The sequence below is a fragment of the Lacerta agilis genome, chromosome 1 (assembly GCF_009819535.1).
Source record: "Lacerta agilis isolate rLacAgi1 chromosome 1, rLacAgi1.pri, whole genome shotgun sequence".
Taxonomy (NCBI): Eukaryota; Metazoa; Chordata; class Lepidosauria; order Squamata; family Lacertidae; genus Lacerta; species Lacerta agilis.
The window spans coordinates 7,518,022-7,539,021 of NC_046312.1; the positions used below are offsets into that span (position 1 = coordinate 7,518,022).

At 43.0% G+C, this 21,000-nt stretch overlaps 1 protein-coding gene across 1 annotated transcript; it reads right to left on the bottom strand.

Moving 5' to 3' along the window:
- Positions 1-3: 3 nt before the first annotated feature.
- On the bottom strand, positions 4-15,572 carry LOC117060431 (potassium channel subfamily K member 16-like). Its single transcript, XM_033172684.1, has 5 exons — positions 15,378-15,572; positions 13,457-13,577; positions 9,007-9,170; positions 2,898-3,060; positions 4-167 (listed from the first exon to the last, which is right to left on the bottom strand). The coding sequence occupies exons 1-5, from the start codon at positions 15,570-15,572 to the stop codon at positions 4-6; spliced, it is 807 nt and encodes a 268-aa protein (XP_033028575.1).
- Positions 15,573-21,000: the final 5,428 nt, after the last annotated feature.

Genomic DNA, 21,000 nt, shown 5'->3' on the forward strand with positions numbered 1-21,000 from the left:
GTGTTATCTTTGCTGTTTACTCCTTTGTGAGCTTGCTTTTGGATCCGCAGGTGCCAGTAATGATGATACAATTTCAAACAGCACAGCTATCCAGGCCAGACCAATGATGATCCAAACGGCTGAGAGCAGCTGGTAGCCCGGAAAATAAGTCCTGTCATACTTCCTCCCTGGTGACACAAGAGAAAAGCAACAATAATGTGTGAGGAGGTGATTTAAAGGACCCGCCAACTCAGTTTATCTAAACTTGGTTAGGTCACGTTCACACCATACATTTAAAACACATTGCTACCATTGAATTGTGGGAAGACGAACGCAGGAAACTGCTAATGTCCTTATTATTGCCTATTCATGAAGGTTTGGGCTCATGATGATGTTAGGACCACTTACCAACCCTTGTTCGAACCATATGCAGCATGGTGGCTATCACCATTAGAAGCGTTTTCAATTAAAAATAAATAAATATGTCAGGGAATTGGGCAACGTATAACCAACTAGTAAGACAAGAGCAGGGCCAGCTAAAATTGGAAACATTTGAAGAAATTAGGTACCATCTCACGGGCTGGCTCCAATATCATCAACTAAATAACGTTTTTACCTTGGATAAAAAAAAAATCAGGCTGTAAAAAAGAAAAATCAAAATTACAAAAAGTATTATTAGGAAGTAACAAAAAATTGCTACCTAAAGTATATTTTAAATGTATTATTATTATTATATGATTTATTATTAGAATGGGATCTAAGGGATGAACAAAAAGAAGCATAGATGAAATGGGCCCAAGATATCGGACATGCAATAGAACTAGACCAGTGGGAAAGACTATTGAAGATGGACGACACCACAAACTGGCTTGTAAGTATAAAAGCCAATTTTACTAGAATAATAGCTAGAATGGAGATAGGCTTGTAAACCAGTCAAACAACAAACGTGCTAAGGTGCCATGTGTAAGGTAAATCCTGGAGATACTGTAAACATGGAGTGGATAAATGTACAACTCTATCTAGAAAACAAGAACAATCCCTTGTGCTCCCTCCTCAGCAGCTGCCCTCCAGGCACTGACTAGCTCCGCCCACAGCTAGTCACCTGACTCAACAGAAGCCCTGCCCCTTCAGGAAGAGCATACAGCCAGAAACAAACATGTTCCAGCTTGTCAACGTCCTTCTTAAATTGTTGTGCCCAGAACTGGACACAGTATTTTAGGTGTGGTCTGACCAAGGCAGAATAGAGTGGTACTATTACTTCCCTTGATCGGGACACTATACTTCTACTGATGCAGCCGAGAGTAGCGTTAGCTTCCCCCCCCCCTTTCCTGCTGCTGCATCACATGGTTGACTCATAGAATCCTAGAGTTGGAAGAGACCACAAGGGCCATCCAGTCCAACCCCCTGCCAAGCAGGAAACACCATCAAAGCATTCCCGACAGATGGCTGTCAAGCCTTCGCTTAAAGACCTCCAAAGAAGGAGACTCCACCACACTCCTTGGCAGCAAATTCCACTGTCAAACAGCTCTTACTGTCAGGAAGTTCTTCCTAATGTTTAGGTGGAATCTTCTTTCTTGTAGTTTGAATCCATTGCTCTGTGTCCGCTTCTCCGGAGCAGCAGAAAACAACCTTTCTCCCTCCTCTATATGACATCCATTTATATATTTGAACATGTTAAGATTGCGATCCACCAAGACCCCTAGATCCTTTTCACATATACTGCTAGTAAGCCAGGTGTCCCCTATCCTATATTTGTGCAGCTGGCTCTTCCTGATTAAGTGCAGAACCTTACATTTGTCCCTATTGAAATGCACTTTGTTAGCTTGTGCCCAGTTCTCCAATCTGTTAAGATCATTTTGAATTGTGATTCTGTCTTCTGTGGCATTAGCTACCCCTCCAAGTTCGGTGTCATTTGTACATTTGAGAAGCATCCCCTCGATTCATTCATCCAAGCACTTATAAAGAAGTAGAACAACAACAGGCCCAGAACAGAACCCGGCAGCACACAACTTGTCACTTTTTTCCAGGATGTTGAGGAACCATTGATGAGTACTCTTTGGGATAGCTATTATTATTATTATTATTATTATTATTATTAAATTTTCATACTACATAAAAGAAAAGGGTAAGATACCCTTTCAATACAAAAGAAAAAACACATAAACATATATACACCTATACAGTATCCTCCCCCCCCCCATGAATGCCCATCACCCTATCCTATCACTCCCCTCCACCACACCTCAACACCCTTAACTTTTAATTTCAGTATTCTCATTGCAATCTTTATGTTATTGAATTTTAATTTCCTTTAAATTAAATTTTAATTTTAATTTCCTGGCGGCTGCTGTAGCATATAAGAAAATTCCTTTCATTTTCTGAGGTACGTCTTTTCCCAATAGGCCTAATAATTATGCCTCTGGTTTCTTTTGTATAGATGTTTTTTAACATTTTTTTTAGTTATTCATGGATAACACCCCAATAAACCTTGGTTTTTTTTGCAGTTCCACCAGATGTGAAACATTGTTCCTTCCAGTTTTCTACATTTCCAGCATAAGTTTGACTTTTGTTTGTAGATTTTAGAAAACTTGGATGGTGTTAGGTACCCTACTTGTCACTTTTTCCCAGGATGTCGAGGAGCCATTAATGAGTACTCTTTGGGATGGCTTCTGTAAATCTGGAACTGTTCCTGGAAAATAGGGATACTTGGAGGGTCTGTAGTTGAGAAACTTAAAATATGGTTTGGGTTCCAAATGATAATCATTGCAAGTCATCATTTTGGATGAAACCAGAACTGAGCTTTCATATTCTTCAGTAGAACAGATTGGTTGCCACCAGTACCTTGAGGCCACAAATGACTTAGCTTTATCTGTACAACCAGTTAAGCCCACAATATGAAAGTATTTTGAAAGCCTTACCTATTAGATAGTCTCCAAAACCAATGGTGCTGAGTGTAATAAATGTAAAATAGACAGCTTCATGATAAGTCCAGCCCTCCATCCATTGAAAGAGGAATGATGGCAAAATGAGAAACATTACAATTCCCACAGCCACAAACAGGAAAATATATCTTTTTGTTTTCTGAAAGATAAAGCAAAAGAAAAGAAAAGTAAAGGGGAAGGTTTGATGGAACAAAGCTCAGTTTTCTTGGCCTTGAGCCATGCACAATGATTTTAGGCTGCATGAACAGATAAATAATAATAATTCCACCCTAATTAGACTTCCCTTGTTTTTTGTTTTAACAATAATTTATTGGTTTTCCACATCAAAAGACAACAAATGCAACAGAAAAACAACAGATACAACAAAAAAGAAAAAACAGCAAATAATTCAGAGAAAAAACATAGCCTACAAACTACATCAACAAAATAAAAGAAAACAAATACATACCTCACACACAGGAACACCAACACTCCATCAATTTAGTTATAATCTTATTTCGAATCTAGTTAAGGGGACTTCCCCCGTTCTCTCCTCTGCTTTCAGTTCTAATTTACTTTAGTAACTTTTCTATCTATTTTAACAATTTTTTTCACCTAAATTCATAGTCTTCATCTCAACATCTTGTATCATTTAACATCCAAATATCCAAATATCAAAATTCAACATCTTAATACAAATCTTAACTTCTTATATCCTTATCTATCTCTTATTCCAATAAAACTGCCGCTACTATTTCTAGTTCATACCTTATAAAATATTAAACTAGTACCATTCATAAAAACAGTCCAAGTATCTCTTCTCTATTCCAAATCAATTTTTACTCTCTGACGTCGAGGTACCATGATAAGCCTTCCTGGTTGAACATATATAATTTTTCACCCTACCCCTCTTCTTACCATTTTCTCTCCTCCCCACACCCTAATTAGACTTCATCTGGAGCACAGTTTGCTCCTGGTGTCATGATTTATGGTGGTCAAGCTCTACTGCCCTCCGGGGCAGAGGAGCGGTTCAGGCCAAGGGAAAGCAAGGATTTATGAGGTAAAATTCCTGGCAATGCTCCTCAGATGGTTCTGGGTCGTTTAAGCCCATTTCTGCCAACTTGAAAGGCAGAACGGGTGTGACCTGGGATGGGTGTCCCTGCCATGGACGAACCTCCACCTCCGGCATGATTTGTGATCACCAATTTGGAATATTGCCGTTAATCATGAAGCACTCCTGAAATGGCATATGATAATGGGCTGCAATCAGTTGCCAAAAGGATGCGGTTTGGTTCTTCAAAGGTATTTGAATGTTGTTGTTTTTCTGAAGCTTGAAATTCCCCACAACAACCGAAAAGGAAAGAGGAGGACAAAGCACTTTGTGCTTTCATCAAAATGATTCTTTTCTCTGATTGTCCTCCCCTGCAAAAATGGAATAATTGTGTGTAGCTGTGGCTATGGTACTTTGTCTGTTACCAAGGAAAAGAAGGGGGAGGCTTTGATTTATTCTTAACAAGGAATTTAACTCTTTTTTTTTACTATGCCCCCCCCGACTGAGGCTGAATGGACTTTTTTTAAAATTGTTGGACTGGACCGGGAGTGTGAGGGGGAAATGCTGAGTAAAGAAGATAGAACGAATCGGATAAGAGACTTGGAAAAAAGGATTTTGTTTGTAACGGTTTGCCAAGGAAGAACTCCAGAGTAGAATTTTAATGGTGGATTCTGCTTTGTTCTCTGCGAGTTATTTATGGCTACAGCCAGCATGCAAGTGGGAATGTGATCTTGTGAACACCTCACCCCGGATCCTTAAAACTGATTGTGCTACAAAGACTGAACAAAGGAAGATAATATTTAACTCTCCAAGCACAGTAAGTCTGAGACAACAAGATGATTATTGAGAACTGCACACGTGAAATGGATTTTATATGTGTTAGAGATAACAGAGGTGCTGCTGCGAGGAGGAAAATATGGTTTGCTGTTAGTTTGGACTTTTAGCATTTTCCACTGCCACTATTGCAGAGGGTCACGTGATCGGGTGATTTCATTTCTTATCACTGTGTGTGTGAGCGGAAGTGAAGCCGACAACTTCCGCTCTTTGTTCTCTGTCCAGCTAAGGTCTAGAGATGATGTGTGAGAAGGAGCTCACACAAAACACCATGTTTCTTTTGTTTCTTTTGCTGTAAATAATAAAATACTTGATGCCACAATTCCTGCGCAACTTTGCTTTCAGTGACTCTGCTAGTATGCTGAATATCATGCACGTGTCTTTTGGATGTGTGTCAATGCTTTCTACGGGACTCTGGCAAGAGGCTCCTCCTGTCACAGACAACAAGTAGTAATGGATGAAATGGAAATCTAAGAATAGAAGATGAGGCAATAGTAGGAAAGGGTGGGTGTATGTTTGCAAAAGGAGGGGGAAACCTGATTTTAAGAAATTGTATTGAATTAAAGTAATTTGGATGGATTTGTACTAATTTGGAAAACTAAAAAAGGGGGGGTACCAGTTCTCTTTTCACATGGAATTGTTTGGTTCACATGTACTGTAATGACACATAAGCCAAGCCACAGTTTAGTGTGGCAGTTCAAGGGTGCAGGTGTTGGAGAAAATAATAATTTAATAAAACTCTATTTCGATCATACCATGTTCTTTTGAGTCTATGGCCTGGCTGAACTAAAAGGGCCTGTACCTGCCTTTTACAGTACAGAACTAGCTGCTTTGAGGTACTGTACATAGTGAATGTCCGTTCACAAACACTGAAAAGAATAAACTGTTAGAATCTATGGGTGCCACTATATCAGGGGTAGGCAACCTAAGGCCCGGGGGCTGGATGTGGCCCAATCGCCTCTCCATCTGACCCGCGGACAGTCCAGGAATCAGCGTGTTTTTACATGAGTAGAATGTGTGCTTTTATTTAAAACGCATCTCTGGGTTATTTGTGGGGCATAGGAATTCATTCATATTTTTCCCCCAAAATATCTGGCCCACCACATGGTCTGAGGGACAGTGGACCGGCCCACAGCTGAAAAAGGTTGCTGACTCCTGCACTATGTGCCTGAAAAGAGAATCAGCTAAGTATGGTAATTGTGATCAGTATTGAATTGTTTTGTAAAAAAAAATGAAAGAGGAGGACATTGGAAAACTTGTAATGAACAGGAAGATTAGTCAAAGTCTTAATAAAGAAAGGCAATAAAAATGGTTGTACGTAATCACACGATATTATGGTGAGGGCTGATCAGAAGAACCAAATGATTTGGATAGATTCAGGATGACGACATGGGTTTGCACTTGTTAAGATGGCTGTGGTCCTTTGACTGGGGAAGAGAAATGACGTGTGTAATCTAGAAATGTATAAAGAGCTTTGGATGTGGTTCTTTGCAGTCTTCTTCTTACGTTTGAGGCTGTCCCTATGCACATTTCTTTTTCAATAAAGGCCTATCATTTCACTTGGAGGCTGCATCCTTGGGTTGCTGTGTGGGGAAGCTACAGTCTAGGAAACTCCTTTTAAATTTCTCCAAGACAGGTTCCAGAAGAGGAGGTGGTATGCTGCTTTGCTCCCCCTCAGGCACTGCCTGGCCACAAACTAAGGCATGGTTTGGCTTAGCATGTTTGTGCAAACTCAGGCTCTTTGTTTTTGCCTCCTCCAGACAAGCCACAAGCTGTAAGCAAAATAAGAAACCTTCGTTTTAGAAACAGGCAAGTATCTCAAAGCCTTGGCCTATCGTAATCCCAAGTTAACTTGGCAAATTTGATTTTCTAAACGTTGGAAAAAAATGGAACTATAGGGGAAAGTAATGTCCGAGTTTGTAATATCTAAACTGTGTTGTACATTTTGTTAACGTTTATGCATCAAAAGGTGACAATTCAATCTTTGTTCAGCTGTACTTTGTTGCAACCACCCTCACACCCACTAACATTTTGGAGAATTAAGAACAATAAATTCCATGAATTTAGGAAGATATATTTTGCAAATTTATACTGGAGCCAGTTTCATTAAACAGCTGTGTTCCAAAAATATGTGCTTCTTAAAACAAATAATTTAGTGAGTTTCTCTCATTCCTATTTGAAGGCAGAGCTCCAGTTTTTCTCAGTTAGAGTGCATAATGCACATGTCTAATTTATTTTTGTCTTCCTCTTCTTATAGAGGCAGCTAATCATATAGAAGAAGAAGAAGAGTTTGAATTTGATATCCCACTTTATCACTGCCCGAAGGAGTCTCAAAGCAGCTAATATAACCAGCCCAGGGATCATTTGGAGGAGGGAATTGAAAGAAAAAGACGAAAAAGAAGAAGAAGAAGAAGAAGAAGAAGAAGAAGAAGAAGAAGAAGAAGAAGAAGAGGAGGAGTTTGGATTTGATATCCCGCTTTTCACTACCCGAAGGAGTCTCAAAGCGGCTAACATTCTCCTTTCCCTTCCTCCCCCACAACAAACACTCTGTGAGGTGAGTGGGGCTGAGAGACTTCAGAGAAGTGTGACTAGCCCAAGGTCACCCAGCAACTGCATGTGGAGGAGCGGAGAAACGAACCCGATTCACCAGATTACGAGTCTACTGATTTTAACCACTACACCACATGCATATGTATATATATAGATAGATAGATAGATAGATAGATAGATAGATAGATAGATAGATATAGATAGATAGATATATATAGATATAGATATATAGATATAGATATATTCCCATTGCGTGTTTGTTGGTAACACCCTTGCTCCGTAACCGCTGGACAGAATCACATCCAATTAGGACTCAGCGTTCCATGACCATTAGAGAAGAATATGGCAAAATTAAATTACAAAAAAGCACACCTGTCATACCTAAAATAAAGGATAAGGGGGGGAGTGGCGCGCCTATTAAACCTCACCAGCAAAAGGAATGAAGACTCCAACAGCATCCAATAGAAAGGCGGCTCGCCCGTCGACGTCATCAGACCTGCGCCGACAAATAATGCCCCGCCCACCATTTTATAACTGCCATCTGTAAGCACCCGAGGACTTTCTGACACAAACCGCTCAGTGGAAATGTGGTGCAGGCAAACTTGCTTTTGGTGGGGGGGGGGTGGGGGTGGTCCACCACTATCGAGGGACTCAGCCAATGGGTTGTGGAGGTGGAGAGAGAGAAAAATAGACAGGGCAGCATGCAGGGCGGTAGAGGAAGGGAGGGGGGAGGAAAAAAATGTGGGAGCGAAAGAAGCTCAAGGTTGCCTGAGAGGTTGCGCTGAGTAAGACCGGCTCTGAGGGGATTTTGTCACTGGGGTGCATAATTTTAGGACTGGGGTGGGGGGAGAATGCTCTTTTTAATGGAGTAGAGCATGGGGCCAGTTAATTGTGAGGAGGGGGTCTTTGTGGGGGCGCTTTTTGTGGGGGGCGCACAAAATAGTGAGAACACGGCTACCCACCTGTAAATGAAAATAGTGAGAAATGGGGGTACCAGCAGCCGAGTAAAAAAAAAAGTAAAAAACAAACAAACACAGCAACGCCCGCAGTACATAAGGGCCCCAGGGCCCACAGTTAAAATGGCCGCCGCACACTCACAGGCATTATAAAAGTTCCTGAGTGCCCACCTAAAATGGCCGCTGCAGCTTCGCATGTGCCCACACACTCCCAAGTGATCAATACCACCGACCACGTGCTGTTCCAGAGTGTAAACCAAAACAAAAACGCCCAGCCCCCAAGGAAATCGCCTGGACGCAAGTTGAGAAATACAGGTTCTAAAGCAGGGGTAGGCAACCTCAGGCAGTCCGTCCCACCACATGGTCTGAGGGACAGTGGACCGGCCCACAGCTGAAAAAGGTTGCCGACCCCTGCTCTAAAGGGACGGAAGATCGAAAACAGGAGCTTCCAGAATACTCTCGGGGTCAGGAGAATTTTATAAAGAAAAAAAACCACAGCAATGTGTGGCCGGGCCAGCTAGTGTAATATAATAGAAGAAGAACGCTGCTGGATCAGGCAAGGGCCCATCTAGTCGAGGATCCTGTTCTCATGAAAGCTGACCAGATCCGACAGGAAACCTGCAAACAGGAACTGAGTGCAGCAGCCGTCTATGTCGACCTCTGGCTTGTGACTGGTAAGATTAGAAATCATCTCCAGATAAAGTAACAGAATTACCTTCTTTCCTCTCCCCCAAATTTTCCTTGCACACCTTTCGAAGAGTCTTGAGACTAAAAAGCCAATATAGTTCAAGCAGATGAGGTTGAAGGGGATTCCAAAGAGAGCAAAAATAATACAAAAGATCTGACCTTCTTTTGTTTGGGGACAGACGTTTCCATAGCCTGTTGAAAGATTAAGAAGGGGTTACAAAGGACGTCAACAACTGTTGATTTGGCAATTGCCTAGAGAGGTTACAGAGTAGGGTCCCTACAAAGGGTTGTTTCTAGTGAAGAGCTGCTTGTGCACTAAGCCTGATGGCTTATCCCTTTCCTCTCTGCTGTACAACCCCCAAATCTGTTCCAAAGGATCCCCATACCCTCTGGAACAGGCTTTGAGGGTGCTAAGAGGTGTGCAGTGAGGAGAAGAGGGATAAATTTCATTTTGCAAGGAGAAATCTGTGCATGACCAACAGCAGCCTTGGATACAGCCCAATGTATTTATGTACTGCACTTACTGACTTCCTTTGTGCCAATGCGCTTGGTGTTAGGATAATTATGTGGAAGCTTCAAGTGTCTCCCTCCTGTTCCTTGGACCGGACAGGCCTACTGTGGAAGAACTGACCTGAGATGCAATGGAAGAGGCCAAGTGTGCAGGTATGACTTTGGAGACCTTGTGAAACATTGGGTGAAATGGAGACTCATCATGGCAAAACCAAAATTGATAATATGTTTGTCATGAAAATCTGGCGGCCACTGCATTTTCATGACAATGAAAACAAATGTAGCTTGACCTCCAGCGAAGAGAGTAGAGTTCCTCCATTTGTAACCATCATGGCTAAAATGAGTTGCAATTTGCAAGCCCCTAAAGACTCTAAGAATGCTCTAGGGATTTGATTTTTCTCAATTCCAGTGTGACATGACCTGGCCTGTGAATTGGAACATGCTTAACCTTCAGATTTTTCAGTTCTTCAAAATTTTTGATACAGTTATTGGATTAAAAAATGAATTACAAAAAACTTATTTATTTTGGGATAAATTTAGAAATGTATTTGATGATATGTCTTTGGTGATGAAATAGGGCATGCAAGGAGCGTCTTAGATAGAGGAACCACCATCGTGCCCAAAGGCATTAATTAAGAGGCTGACAAACAAAGCAAAAAGCTTATCTTAAATTATTGATGATCAATAACATTTACCAAGGGATGAGGATAATCTGGTTAGCTTAAAATCTTCATTTTATATTACTTTTAACTCTCCATCCCATCTGTTTGGTGCTGTTTATAAAAGTGAGATTGAAACCATTAGCATGGGAATTATTATTATTATTATTATTATTATTATTATTATTATTATTATTAATGTGTCGCAATTCATAGTGTCATAGAATCGTAAAATTGCAGAGTTGGAAGGAACCCCAATGGTAATCTAGTTCAACCCTCTGCAATGCAGAAATCTCAACTACAAATCCACCTAACGCTTACCTTGCTCAACCCACATTTTACCTGCTTCCTCTTGAGAAAATCAGGGAGTACTTTGTCAAAAGCCTTACCGCAGTCAAGATACACTATGTCCACAGCAATTCCCTAATCAATGAAGTTTGTAATTCCATCAAAAAAAGAAATGAGAACGGTCTGACATCACTTATTTTTGAGAAACCAATGCTGGGTCTTAGTAATCACAACATCCTTTTCTAAGTGCAGGAAATGGGATTGGAAGATATGGAATGGAGTACGAATTAATGACTATACAACAAGTAAATAATTGTGAATTATTAATCTAATGAGGGATGTTGGAATTTCTTGGAGATAAAGTCGTCATACTGGGCTGGAGGAAGAATGTTCTTGACATTTAGTGATAATAACGATTGAAGGGCCCCTTTTGGACATTTTGTGCAGAAAAGAAAATCAATGAACTTGAGATGTCTGGGACTGAAGATTGGGGAAACACCACCTAGCTGAACTACAGCTGGTTACCATCCTAGAGTGAATATTTGGAATATTCTGAATAATCTTTATGTACATAATGGGCATATTTCTCTTATGTCTCTTTTTGTTTTTGTTTTTTATGATCTTTAGCTTCTGTATTTTTCTGCTAACTCTACCCTTGTATATGTTTTGTTTTATTTTTTGATGTCCTCTGTTCTGTGTTAATGAGGATATTCACAGGAAGGTGATGGATGGCTAATGAAGGACCCTATGTGAGAAGCAGTGAAGGGAAGATCTCCCAGGGTGGGAGGATGGGAGAAGAAAGGAAGGATCACAGGTGAGAGCTGGGATGGATAAGGGTTAAGATCTACCTCTGATAAAAGGCTCTGTATCTTTTCTCCCTTATTCCCACCTCCTTCCTTCCTTCCTTCTTTCCTTCCTTTCTTTTTCTGTTTCCTCTTTTCTTTTTCTTTATATTTGTTTGGGTTTTTTGCATTTTATGTTGAAAAGTTTCAATAAAAAGCAGCATGTTCCATGCATCTGTAAGGACCAGACTGAGTTGTTTTCAGCTGAGGTCCTATGAAGATTTTTCCAAGCACCCAGTATAATCTGAAAACCAATTAGAAAACTAATATTATCTACCGATCCAAATTCGCAAGTGGACGGAGCCAAGAAATGAAGTCTGCTGGGATACCTCAAATTCAAAGGCTGAGAAACAGATAAGCCCTGCAGCTGTATATGGCCTGCACTCAAAGCACGGATTAGTTTATCCCTAGCACACTTGAATCAACTGTTTGTGCTTCACACCAGAAAGCTTCACCAGAGCTTCCCAAACTGTGTGTTGTGACACGTTAGTGTGTCGGCTGCAGTGTGTAGGTGTGTCGTGCAAATGCTGGAAAGGGGTTAGTTTAACCACCAGTTTGCTAGTAAAACTGAATTACCATGTCACAGATTGATGCATATATAAAAAGAGTGTCACCAGCATGAAGAGTTTTGAAAGCACTGGATTAAACAATTTTAATAAGGAAGGTTCTCCCACTCATTCAGTGCATGGTTCTCTGCATTGAAGGCATTGGGAGACTGGCATGTTGTCAGTTGCACCTGGTGGGATTTGAACTCGTTTCCTAGCCCAACTGCTTTCCACAGGGTAGTTTTAATAATGGGTTGGCCCTAGAAGGGTGGGGAATAAATAACTAATCAGGGAATGGTCTTGTTGCACATAAAATAAATGAACTACAGTGGTGCCCTGCTAGACGAATGCCTCGCTAGACGAAAAACTCGCTAGACGAAGGCATTCGTCTAGTGGAAGGCAGCCCCGCAAGACGAAAAAGTCTATGGGGCTGCCTCGCAAGATGAAAATTTTTCATCTTTTTTTTTCTTCTAGCGAAAGCGAGGCTTGCATTGCCGCTTCGCTAGACGAAAAACCCACTAGACGAAAATTTTCGCAGGACAAATTATTTTCATCTAGCAGGGCACCACTGTATTTATTTGGCCAGAAAGGGGAAGACAAAGATGAGATGTGAAGGATGATGAAGGAGCAAAAGCAAAGCCTGCAGCTTAACACAGGGGCGGGGGGGTTCCATAATGGAGGGGGTGACAAATTATCAAGGAACATTTTTTTTAATGCCTGCTCTGAAGGTCTTATCTTACTATGTTGTTGTTGTTGTTCAGTCGTTCAGCCGTGTCTGACTCTTGGTGACCCCATGGACCAGAGCACGCCAGGCACGCCTATCCTTCACTGCCTCCCACAGTTTGGCCAAATTCATGCCAATTGCTTCCAGAACACTGTCCAACCATCTCATCCTCTGTCGTCCCCTTCTCCTTGTGCCCTCCATCTTTCCCAACATCAGGGTCTTTTCTAGGGAGTCTTCTCTTCTCATGAGGTGGCCAAAGTACTGGAGCCTCAACTTCAGGATCTGTCCTTCTAGTGAGCACTCAGGGCCAATTTCCTTGAGAATGGATAGGTTTGATCTTCTTGCAGTCCATGGGACTCTCAAGAGTCTCCTCCAGCACCATAATTCAAAAGCATTATGAATTACTATACCAGGGATTATATAGCTATATATGAAATTTCATGCATATCAGTTAATATCTTGACCCTCCTCCACCAAAATAGCTGTTCACTTGGCTGTTTTCCTATGTCTTGAAGGCTGAAATTTCATTTCAGAGAACACTTACTGTTCCCAACCCTAATCCTGTGGAAAGCCATCTAATTAGACTTTAATTTGATTTTGAGATGTTTTTAGGAGGTAATTTAATTATTGTTTGATTTTATACCAATATTATGTATCTGATGTTAGCCACCCTGAGCCCAACTTCGGCCAGGGAGGGCGGGATATAAATGAAATTTATTATTATTATCATTACTTATTATTCCTTTGTAAGAAAATATGAAATAATGTAAAACCATTTTTGCAGGGGGGGGGAATCAACGGGGGGGGGGGTTGACAAGAAATATTTTTGCCCCTGGGTACCAATTTACCTTGCTACGCCCCTGGCCCTGCATATTATATTCGGGGAGAAGCCAGAACCAAATGACAGTACCTATTGTGGATAACATAGTTCCCACGAAGAAGAAAGAATTACTGAAATCCCAGTCACTGTTTTTTTCAGGAGCTTCGTATCCTATTGGAATTATTCCCTTCCGAACAGATGCTATCACTTTCTGCAATTGAAGGCAAGACTCAGTTTGAATATTCCAATAAGAAGAATAACCCCTCCTCTGATTATAACCAGATACCACAAACCAAATCACGATGCATTCAGAAGGGAAGTGCTTCTGGATCAGTCCAGCACATTCTTCCCCCAGTGGCCAGCCCAGTCCTAATGGGAAGCCCACAAACAACACAACAGCCCTCCCCTCACTTGTCACCCCCAGTAACTGGTAGGCATAGGACTTACGCACACTTAACTTTTTCTCCACTCTTTCCAGGCAAAGGCCCACACTCCAAGGGGTGCTTGTTGTGGTTTGCGCCAAGCTTTCCCAGTGAAAACTGTGGTCTATGTTTGAGTTGTTGAGAGTGATGCAGCGGTTTCTCCCTCAAAGCTTAATGATAAAGTAGACTCCTTACACAAGACTTGAAGACGAGTCTTGACTTCTCAGGATGGCAACCAGGGCTTTTTTGCAGCTGGAACTCTCTAGAACTCAATTCTGGCACCTCTCAGGTAAGCGCCTTTGCCATTATAGGAGAAGGAAGGAGGTGTTTGTGGTGAGTTCTGGGAACTCCCAGAACCTCTTTTCCTAGAAAAATAGCACTGATGGCAACCGTATAACAAGCTGCATTGTTTAAATATCAAGTTCAATACAATGTGTTTCTCTCCCTTGAGCCCAAGAGAGGGTTTGGTCTTCTTGCTCCAAAAGCATACACTTTAGTTGCAATGCATAAATCATTACCCCTTGGCTTGCCTGTCGTCATAAATTCTTCTGGACAGAGTCAGCTTAGAGTATTCTCTCTCCCTTATTCTCAGTCAACAAAACAACGGTCGTGAGACGACCCCATCTCCCACCCTCTGTTCCAAGGCACAAACACACTTTTCAAGGTAGTTAACCAGGCAATAATTCAGCTTTTCTGTGACCTTGAACAGTCACCTGTTTTGCAGCTGCTACATGATGTATATTCTCTTTGATCCAATTTATTTTTATAAAATTCGTGTCCCAACCATAGCTGTCAACTTTTCCCTTGCGAGGAATTCTATTTGGAACAAGGGAATTTCACTCTAAAAAGGGGGAAAGTTGACAGCTATGGTCCCAACAGATGCAGTACAGTTGTACCCTGGTTCTTGAATGTCTTGGTACTCTGACATTTTGGCTCCCGAATGCAACAAACTCAGAAGTGAGTGCGAATGTTTTTCGTAAGCTGAACGTCTGACGTGGCTTCCGTGGCTTTCGATTGGCTGCAGGATGCTCCTGCAGCCAATCGAAAGCCACGCCCTTGTTTTTGAACCATTTCGGGAGTCAACGGACTACCGGAACATATTAAGTTCCACAATCAATGTTTGAATGTACACATACTAACAAAAACCTGCTCTTTATACCTGAATTGGAGCAAACGTCAATTTGGGTTTTCAATGGATTGCCATTAACAAGCTGGTTTTCACGAGGAAAGCCCCAGAGCATTGAAATGGTTCTCAGACACAGAGCTTTAAATCATTGCCATGCCTGGAAAGAGTGGAGGAAAGCTCAGTGTGGATAAGCCCATGTTGCCTCCAACAGTGTTGGCAGAACACAGTTAAAATGGCTAGTAGCCATCAATTTGCCTAATCCTCCATGGAGATAAAATTTCACATGCAGAAGGAAGGGTGAGTCCTTATGCCTTTATGCTGGGTACTGATTCTGTCCCCACCTTGATTCCCACCTCCTAAACTGTATTCCCCCCCACACACACATATATATATTTTCGGACCCCTCAAACTCTGGTGTCATGCCATGGTCATCCCTTTTGGTCTTGCTGAAGTAGTGCCTTACCTGTATGAATGACTCCACGTCTTCTGGGCTGAGAGAGGTGTAGTTCAAAAAAAAATCCTGTTTCAGTTGAAACACTGTATCTATTACTTTTTTGTGGTGATCCTTCTCCAGAATCTCAAAGACGAGTGCACCCATCACCACGTAAGTCAGGAAGCCAGCCAGCAGTAGGGAGCCCTGTGCCCTGCTGATATGCATGTTGTCCTGGGTGGGAATGAGAGCCAAGGAAGAAGCAGACACAAGAGCGACTACAGTTTAGTAAGCAAGCCTTTATTTGTCTTGACCCAGACTCAAGAGTACAGCCCCATAGCTGGGAACTCTCCGTAGCTAGACCCAAGCTAACCAAATGAATTTCAACAGGGACAAATCGAAACAAAATAAAAATAAGAAAATTCCTTCCAGTAGCACCTTCAAGACCAACTAAGTTTGTTCTTTGTATGAGCTTTCGTGTGCATGCATAGTTCTTTAGATACCCTATGGTATGGTATGTCTATGGCAGACCAACACGGCTACCTACCTGTAACAGGGACAAATGTAAGGTTCTGCACTTAGGCAGGAAGAACCAGATGCAAAAACAGAAGATGGCGGACACATGGCTTACTAGCAGGACAAGCGAAAAGGATCCAGGGGTCTTGGTGGACCACAAGCTGAACATGAGTTAACCTGTGGCTTCCGGTTTCCGGGACGGATGGGTATGCCCGAGATTCCATCACTCCCAACCCCCATGGGGAAGTCCGAGGCTGTAATGGGAGTATGCAGCCTCCCTAACCTTCCCAGGAGTGTGGGAAGTACTGCCTTGCATCACATGTTTAAAAAATATAAATTTGACCTTTTCTCCCATGACAAAATGACTTTGTGGGGAAACATGTCTTTAAAAATCAGGAAATACTGTAATAGGTTAAGATCTGGTGAATTACAATAACAACTCTATAAAGTATAGAGTTTTTGTTCCCCACCCCACCCCATCCCCCCTTTACTTTGCCCCCAAAATGTCTCTAGAATATGAGGAAGCTCTGAGGACAAAACCATATATGAATATGTTGCTAGAAAAACTAGGGGATAAAACGTGCTTCATGTTTTAGAGGTGTCTAAAATAAAAGATTATATACTGCCTAAATGACTTCTTGGTCAGAGTGTTAGAACACACTTTCTTTTTCCAGGTTTGTTTTAGTTTTTTTAAGAAATACAGTTCATTGCAAAACATGGAGGGAGAAAACCAGGAGGTTTCGTCATGGTGGAGCTAGTATGTTTTCCCAAATCCATAACCAGCCCAGGGGTCATTTGGAGGAGGGAACTGAAAGGAGGGGAGAGGTCTTTGCTTGGCTCCTCACTCACCCTGATAGGGACGTTCTATTCCAAATCCTCTTAAATGATCCACTTCTTCAACTTCCAATATCTGATGGGATAGTCTCAGTGCTTCTCTTTCACTGGGTAGCTATTTGGTAGGATCAGCTTGACCACACCTTCATGGGCTCTATGAGGTCATGGGTATATTACCCTCTTTTGTGGATTGGCTTACCTGGTCCTCTGTGAGGTCACCCCCTCTGTACCTGCTGGGTTGCTAAAAGCCTCCAGATCTGAGAGGCTGGGAGGAAGATCAGCCCACAATATTTTAGAAATGTACAGGGAGCAAGCCTGATCTATTCTTACATCGAGCAATGGGATTGCTCATCAGATTTGCAGATGGCACCAAACTGGGAGGGTAGCTAGTGCCACAGAGGAAAGAATCAGGATTGGGGGTGCCATTTTTCCTCTATTATTATTATTATTATTATTATTATTATTATTATTATTATTATTATTATTATTAATACCCAGCCCATCTGGCTGGGTTTCCCCAGCCACTCTGGGCAGCTTCCAACAAAATATTAAAATACAATAGTCTATTAAACATTAAAAGTGCCTTCGGATGTCTCCTAAAAGTCTGGTAGTTTTTTTCTCTTTGACATCTGGTGGGAGGGCGTTCCACAGGGCAGGTACCATTACCGAGAAGGCCCTATGCCTGGTTCCCTGTAACTTGGCTTCTCGCAGCAAGGGAACTGTCAGAAGCCCCTCGGTACTGGACCTCAGTGTCTGGGCAGAACGATGGGGGTGGAGACGCTCCTTCAGGTATACTGGACCGAAGCCGTTTAGGGCTTTTCCAGGACACATCCTCTTTTTCATGGGCAGAGTCATCATAGCAATTCATAGTTAAAAGCAGAAGTCGGCAAATGTATCCTCTTTTTTGCAACCCTACATTGAGCGCCAGCTAACAAATTGAATTTCAATAGGTACAAATGTCAGGTTCTGCACTTAGAAAGGAAGAACAAGATGCAAAAATATAGGATGGGGGACAGCTGGCTTCCTAGCAGCACATGTGGAAAGGATCTAGGGGTTTTGGTGGACCACAGGCTGAACGTGAGTCAATAGTGCAATGCAGCAGCAAAGCTTATGCTGTTGTTAAACCCTATGGGTAATGGTTATGGTACCCCTGACGACTCTGGGGTTGTGGCGCTCATCTCGCTTTACTGGCTGAGGAAGCTGGTGTACAACTTCCAGGTCATGTGGCCAGCATGACTAAGCCACATCTGGCGAACCAGAGCCGTTTATCTTCCCACCGGAGTGGTACCTTTTTATCTACTTGCACTTTGACATGCTTTCAAACTGCTATGTTGGCAGGAGCAGGGACTGAGCAATGGGAGCTCACCCCATTGCAGGGATTCGAACCGCCGACCTTCTGATCAGACAGCCCTAGGCTCTGTGGTTTAGACCACAGTGTCAACTGTGTCTGCTTAATAGAACGTTTTTGAAGTGTGTTTCTCTGGGTATTATAGAAATTGCATTGAGTGCCACTTTCAAATCAAATTCCAACTTCGCCAGGCCTTTATCTCCTGGCCACGCTAGCCACATCACACGGGGGGGGGGGGTGAGATTGTGTGCATATTAATAAATCACCTTTATTTGGGGCATCTTCTGCTACTATACAAAGCGTGTGTCGCTGCCACCTGTGCACATATATGCACATATCTCCCTAGCCAAGCTATATTTAGATTATCTTCCTTATGGTGTGTTTCATCTCCTTTTTTCTTTGTCTTCTAGTGGAGGCCCGAGGTCTTAAGCATTCAGAATTCTCCACTCTTTGTCCAAACAAGTACCAAAGACCTTGGCTGTCCTCCTCATTTTCAACTTCGCTCCGATTGTACTATGACCCTAAAAAGGCAGTGAATTCAGGGGTGGAAAAGAGTGGGGTGGAAAGGGTAGGCATATGCAGAAGGGGGTTTTACATCTGGTCGCAGCTGGACAGTCTAGAACTGGAATGGGAAAGTGACCCAAACAAAAGGACAGATGCCTTCTCCCCAGAGATGCATTCATGCACACTTCACTTGGCAGTACATCAGGACATTCTTTCCTCTCAAAACATTCCAAGAGCTTTCTCCTGCAATCCCATATTCCAGGGGCACTTATACTTCAGGGGTGGCCAACTCCCAGTTTGGGAGCTTGATCTGACCCAAGACAGTTATTTTCTAGCCCTTCATAACCCTACACTGTTTTTGGCGATGGCACATATATATATAAAGAGTGGGTGAGGCTCAGCGCCCTGATGGGATGTCCTGGGAGGGGGCAGTTTGTACCTCCATCTATCTTTTGATGAGTAGGGATGCAGCTGCCACCTCCACCTCAGCTGGTCTTCACTGCTCTGGTGGGGAGGGGCTCTATGTCTCTGTGCATGTCTGCCTGTGCGTGTGCACACGTAGGCGTTCACACATGTGAGGGTGTGCAGTGTCCACTGGAAGGGAGAAGCCAGTGTGGTCCTCAAAACAGAAAATTCCACCACCTCCTTCCCACTATACGTGGGGACTCTCCTGACGTTGGACCAAAATGCCCATTAGAATAATGGAATCACAGAACTGCAGAGTTGGAAGGGGTCACAAGGGTCATCTAGTCCAACCTCCTGCAATGCTGGAATCACAACTAAAGCATCCATGACAGATGGCCATCCAACCTCTGCTGAAAAGCCTCCAAGGAAGGAGAGTCCGCCACCTCCCGAGGGAGACCGTTCCACTGCTGAACAACTCTTGCTGCCAGAAAGTTCCTGATGTTTACTTTCTTGTGACTTTCCTGCTGTTTACTTTCTTGTGACTTGAAGTCATTGGTTTAAGTTCTCCCCTCCAGAGCAGGAGAAAGCAAGCATGCTCCCCCTTCCCTGTGACAACCCTTGAGATATTTGAAGATGACTGTCATATCTCACCCAGTCTCCTCTTTTCCAGAATAAAAATACCCAGCTCCTTTAACCACTCCTCATAAGGCTTGGTTTCCAGACCCTTGATCATCTTGGTTGCTCTCCTCTGCACACATTCCAGTTTTGAGATTCCAAGTAAGACTCACCCTCCCTCTCATTTGCAGAATACCCAGCTATTTCACAGTTTATTGGGAATTACATAACTTAAAGAGCAGCTAGTGAGTTTTTAAGGAATCAGTTGAATGTCACACTGCCATCTATACATATATATATAAATGTTCCCATTGCGTGCGCGCCAGACAGAACCGTGCTCCGTAACTGCTGAACCAAATCGCATCAAATTAGGACACAGCATACCATGACCATCAAGGATCATAAAACTTTTAAAAAAAACCACACCTGTCATACCTAAAATAAAGGATAAGGTGGGGGGAGTGGCGCGCCCATTATACCTCACCAGCAAAAGGAATGAAGACTCCAACAGCATCCAATAGAAAGGCGGCTCGCCCGTCGACGTCATCAGACCTGCGCCGACAAATAATGCCCTGGCCACCATTTTATAACTGCCATCTGTAAGACCCAAGGACTTTCTGACACAAACCGCTCAGTGGAAACGTGGCGCAGGCAAACTTGCTTTTGGTAGGGGGGGGGGTCCGCCGCTATCCGGGGAATCAGCCAATGGGTGGTGGAGAGAAGGAAAAAAGACGGAGCAGGAGGCAGGGCGGTTGGGGAAGGGAGGGGGGAGGGGGAAACGCAGGAGCGAAAGAAGCCCAAGGTTGCCTGAGAGGTCGCGCTGAGTAAGACCGGCTCTGAGGGATTTTGTCGTTGGGGTGCGTAATTTTGGGACTGGGGGGTGCTCTTTTTAATGGCGTATAGCATGGGGCCAGTTAATTGTGAGGCGGGGGGTCTTTGTGGGTGGTGCGCACAAAATGGGGGGCGCTTTTGTGTTGGGACGCACAAAATAGTGAGACACAGGAGGTACCAGCAGCCGTGTGTGGTTTGTTTTGGTGGTAGGGGGGCTGTGGGGGTTTAAGGGGGAACAATCTTGGGGACTGGTGTAATGAGGTGTTGCGTATTCCTGGCAAACGACAGTGGTGGGTGGGTGGAGGGGGCAAATGTGGGAGAGGCAGGGGAGGGTTGTTGTTTTGGCCTCAAACCTTACTAGATGGCTAATTTCAACCGCTGCCTCCAGCGCCCCGCAGCCTCCCGCTGCTGGTGCCTTCTGCAATAAACCTTTGGAGGTGAAGACAATTTACACATACAATAAATTTTAAAAAAAACAGTAGAAAAGCTACAGCAACGCCTGCAGTACATAAGGTCCCCAGTGCCCTCAGTTAAAATGGCCGCCGCACACTCACAGGCATTATAAAAGTTCCCGAGTGCCCTCACCTAAAATGGCTGCTGCAG